This window comes from Notolepis coatsorum, assembly GCF_963971535.1.
Source record: "Notolepis coatsorum genome assembly, chromosome: 4".
Classification (NCBI taxonomy): domain Eukaryota; kingdom Metazoa; phylum Chordata; class Actinopteri; order Aulopiformes; family Paralepididae; genus Notolepis; species Notolepis coatsorum.
In genome coordinates this window covers 58,977,814-58,982,813 of record NC_140168.1, presented here as the reverse complement: position 1 = coordinate 58,982,813, position 5,000 = coordinate 58,977,814, and the positions used below count along the sequence as shown (strand labels likewise).

At 47.7% G+C, this 5,000-nt stretch overlaps 1 protein-coding gene across 1 annotated transcript in view; it reads left to right on the top strand.

Annotated features, from left to right (window-relative positions):
• ptprua (protein tyrosine phosphatase receptor type Ua) overlaps positions 1 to 5,000 on the top strand; it is a gene marked incomplete at its 5' end in the record, with an annotated part of 205,691 nt that overhangs the window by 126,413 nt on the left and 74,278 nt on the right. The window contains 2 exon segments of the mRNA XM_084311954.1: positions 800 to 998; positions 2,280 to 2,648. Coding sequence (XP_084168080.1) covers positions 800 to 998; positions 2,280 to 2,648 — 568 coding nt within the window.

Sequence of the window (5,000 nt, the reverse complement as noted above, 5' to 3'; positions counted from 1 at the left end):
TGAGGGGAAGAGCGAGGTATTTAAAGCCCACAGGGGCGCTAATTAGAATACACATCAGGTGCGTGATGGTAATTGATACTCGAACTAGAAGTGTGTGTTCGGCACCAGACCAATCAAACACATAATGACAGGTAGTCCAAGGGTGTGGGCTGCTGAAGAGCAAACGAGAGTAAACGAACGCGAGGGTGGGGGCTAGTGAGGTGAGGAGACAGGGAATTAAAGGTCAAGGGAAAGGCGAACCTCACAACATGAGGGATGTTTACTGCGATAAAGTGAGAGACGAAGAAGAAAGGAGAATTACTCGACGTCATGCAACATGAAAATGCATTGGACCGGATGGCCATTTTGGATAAACATACCAATACACACATTAGATAAACATGTGTAAAACACTCATTTTCCGTGGTATTGTTATCAACTTTGGACCTGTACTAGATAGGATTTCAGGCTATGGACCCATTGTGTTTTCCAGCTGATACCTCTGTAACTCTATTACAGTAGCACTCAGAGTGATTATTCCTGTTGTGGAAAAAATATTCATATGTTTCCTTTCAAAAGAGACCAGATTCATGCCTGTACTATAAATGGTTCAAGATGTGTGTGTGTGTGTGTGTGTGTGTGTGTGTGTGTGTGTGTGTGTGTGTCATGGCTGCCAAGTGTCAGTGGTGAGACGAATGCGCTTATGATTTTTACCATCTAAGCTCACATACACCCGTTGTAACTGCCACCGTTATTGCAGTCGGGACATAAAGATGCACTGGATGCTTTTGATAAGCATGTGCCTCGTTACCACACTAAGATTGGCCTTTAAACAAGCCCTGAACAGCGGGCGAGTCTACAAACAACATCTGAACGTCTGCGACCCGAGCCCAACACCGGCTGGAGATGTTTGTGTGGACTTCGAGCAATACGTGCGACCAATGACAGATTGCGAGTGGATTACTTTCCAGAGACATGAAAGAGCGTACAGGGGGACACTGGACACAAAACTGCTCCAGGTAAGATCGAACTTTGCTGTTACTCCCGGAGGCGCAGAGAAGTGGGGCAGACTGGTGTCTATCCTGATCAGCGTTTTTTTTAAGAATGGAATATTCTCCGCGACGCAAGGAAACGCGCGTCCGTACGGATTCCAGCTTCTAAAGTATGTCGCTAGAATCCTGAAGAAATTCCCTCTCTCTGCCGATTTCCCAGTGGACCTAACACCTGACTCTCTGACACATTGGATAGAAACGCAGCTCTGCTTCATCCGTGAGAGAATACAACCAGCGTTGCGCGCCTCTGGGACAGAGACACATCGACAGAAAAGAAAAGTTTCCATGACCAAGCTGGCATTCCTCTGGCAACATCGCAAGTCAAAGGCAATCAATATCATTTTGAATAATAGCTGTTTTCCCGAAACCCCCCCCACTGTTAGTGATACAACCAATGTGTATAACTACTATAAAGCCAAATGTCAAACTGCACCAAGCGCTGTCACTCCCCTGGCCACGCCCCCTTGGTGCAATTCCATTGACAAAATAGAGCCAGGCTATTTCCCAGACACCCATGATTTTACAACAGAAGAAGTGGATACAGTTCTGACTTCTCTTCCCAATAACAAGGCTAGTGGATCTGATGGGGTCATCTATGAGACGTTGAGAGCTACCAGGCCCACGTCAACACAGACACTCACACATATCTTCAATGCCTGCCTGATCAATGAGAAGGTGCCTGATTCATGGAAAGGGGCCCTCATCCATAGAATACCAAAAAAGGAAAATATCCCAGATGATCCTTCCACTTGGCGTGACATTTCACTATTGCCCACTATATATAAAGTTTTTATGAAGTGCCTACTCACCCGCATCTTACCCTGGCTGGTGGATACAGGGATTCTCTCCCCCCATCAGAAAGCTTATATCAACAGACAGGGAATGAACGAACATGTGTTTTGCTTAAAAACCGGAATAGACGATTTCAAACATGAATCATCCAAATTCTACACAGTGTTTTTGGACTTTAGAGACGCATTTGGTACACTCTCCCATGAGGTGATGTTAAAAACATTAGAGGAAATACACCTGCCTCAGCCTTTTGTGAATATTGTATCAAGTGTATACCAAGGTTCATTTATCCAAGTTATCTGTGGGCAGCAGCTCACAGAGCCGATTGCACTGAAGGTGGGAATAAAAACTGGCTGTCCCTGGAGTGCCGTGAACTTCATCCTAGCACTCAACCAGTGGATGAAGTGGATTTACCAGTGCGCTCCTCTGCATGTCCGATCCCCAAATCCTGTTCAGGGATACGCGGACGACGTGCAGGTGTCATCACGACAGGAAGATGTCATCATTAACATGCTGGCACGCACTGATGAGTTCCTCCAGTGGTCAGGGCTGGAGGTGAAGCAAGCCAAGTGCGCCGTACTCCATGAGCGCCGCAGTGGAGGCAACCGCTGGTATAAGGCCAAGAACGACAAGCCCCCCTCCTTTCTTGTAATGGGCCAACCCATCAAGGTGTATTCCCGTAATGAGACCTACCCATACCTTGGCCACAGGTTTAACATCGCTGGAGAGTGGGGGGAGCAGGTCGAGGAGCTCACTACAGAGTTTCTCCATCGTCTACACCTGATTGACCTGTCCCCCCTCCCCGTCATCATGAAGTTCCAGGCTGTGAGAGAGGTGGCTCTGGCTAAAATCCAACACCTTTTTGCCAATGTACACATCCCTCTCAAGGCACTGAGAGAAATGACAAACAAAACTGTTCAGCTGGTCAGAAAGTGGGTAGGCCTCAACACACACTCCACACGGGGCATGATCTTTCTCCCATGTGGAGAGGGAGGGCTGGGAGTCCCCAATGTCGAGTGGACCTACATCGCCACCAGGCTAGCCCACCTGCTCCACATGCTTAACAATGATGATGTCACCGTCAGAGAAATGGCCAGGGCCTCTCTCCTGCTGGATCTACGCAGAAGGAAGATCCCCCTGGCCACCGCAGACCAGAATAACTTCCTCGGCTTCAGGAAGAAAGACTCTGGGAAACTGGACTCTCGGGCCAAGGGCTTCGGGGTCTGGTCTGACTGGCCAGATCTCAATGACCTCTGCAACCAGACTGGAGTTCAGCTGAAATGGACAAAACCCACCAACACACAGACTGAAGTCCCTGTCTCTGATGAACTTATCACAGACCCCTGTGTGGTTGTGAAGGCCAACATCACAACACCGCAGGAAGAGACTGTCGAACTGCACAGAGACTCTGCAAGGAGGGTTCTGCTTAGCATGAAGCAGTCTGAGATCAGGCAGCACTGGTGTGGACTCAGACTACAGGGCAAACTAGCTTGTTTGGAGTTTGCTGACCACTCAGTCTCACACTCAGTGTATAAGAACGCCGCTGTTGGTGAGGATGTTTTAAAATTTACCATCAAAGCAAGACTGCAGGTATTACCCACCCAATACAATCTGTCCACTTGGTATCCTCAAACTCACAGTCCATTCTGTTTAAACCATCAGGATTCACAACACCTAGAATCCATTGCACACATAACAAACGGATGTAATGCATACAAACACCTGTACATCGCTCGTCATGACCGTATTGTGGACATTGTGTCTGATGCGGTACGGAACATATCACCAGCTAGTGCAACAATGTACAAACATGCCAGAGTAAAACCAGAGTGGTTTGGCCTTACCAACGATGTTTTTGCTAACATACCCAATACACCGGACGTTGTTTTTGTTGACACCAGCCACGGAGAGGTGCTGGTCATAGAAGTAGGCTGTACCTTTGACCTGTACATGGACCAGGCCTTCCGGGACAAGTATATCAAATACCAACCACTGCTCAGTGTGATGACTGACCTTGGGTATAGGTGTAGATATGGTGTACTTGTGTTCGGAAGTCTTGGCCATGTACACAAATCCACCATGACCGGTCTGAGAATTGCTGCAATGTCTAAAAGAAAAGCCAAACAAATTGCCAAATATTGCTCTGTCTCAGCTATTATTGGCAGCTTAGCCACGTGGAGAAGGAGGTGCTATGTGTACCCTTAAGTGTTCAGTGCTGCTTGGCCCCGATACATTTGATTCCCTGTTTATGTAATATAATTTGTGGAACCAAATAAAGTATTAAAATGTGTTGTGTGTGTGTGTGTGTGTGTGTGTGTGTGTGTGTGTGTGTGTGTGTGTGTGTGTGTGTGTGTGTGTGTGTGTGTGTGTGTGTGTGTGTGTGTGTGTCTCTCTTTGTGTCCCCTTTTTGATTGTGAGAAGGGGGGGTTTAACAGTTGCGGTGGGGTTTTACAGCTTGCACTTGTTTCAAAGTCACACGTGTCTCTGGTCTTAGAAGCTGGTATTGTTCCTAATTAGCCTCTACAGAGAAGTACATTTATTTTCCAACATTGACAGCTGAGGGGGGGCGTCCGGCGGGGAGGTATTTTGGCAGCGCAAGTGAATTACAACCAGGAGTTGCGTATAGAGACAAAGAGAGATAGAGTGGGAGAGACGGTAGAGCATTAATCCAAAACACTTCACAGTCAAGCTTTTTATGTGTGTGTGTGTGTGTGTGTGTGTGTGTGTGTGTGTGTGTGTGTGTGTGTGTGTGTGTGTGTGTGTGTGTGTGTGTGTGTGTGTGTGTGTGTGTGGCGTGCGTGCGTGCGTGCGTGTGTGCGTGCGTGCGTGCATGTATTTCATCTCACCTTCTTTAATTTCAAGGTCTGTGTGTTTGGCAATGCAAAGTGTTCTCTCTCTCTCTCTCTCTCTCTCTCTCTCTCTATCGCTGGCTCATTTCCACCTGCAAATTATCCCTCTAGTAAGAGAGACTTGTGCACCTACACCCCCCCCCCCCCCCCCCCCCCCCCCCAAGCCGCTTGACAGGCGAACGGAATGGAGCGGCCGTTCATCCGAGTGTGAAATATTTGATCAAGAGGCATGTTATTCCATTGCCCACTCAATTACATGCGGTGAGCAGCTGCGGGGTGGCAGTGGATGAGCTAGTAATTTGTTAGGAAGGTTTGTTTGTTTTTTTGT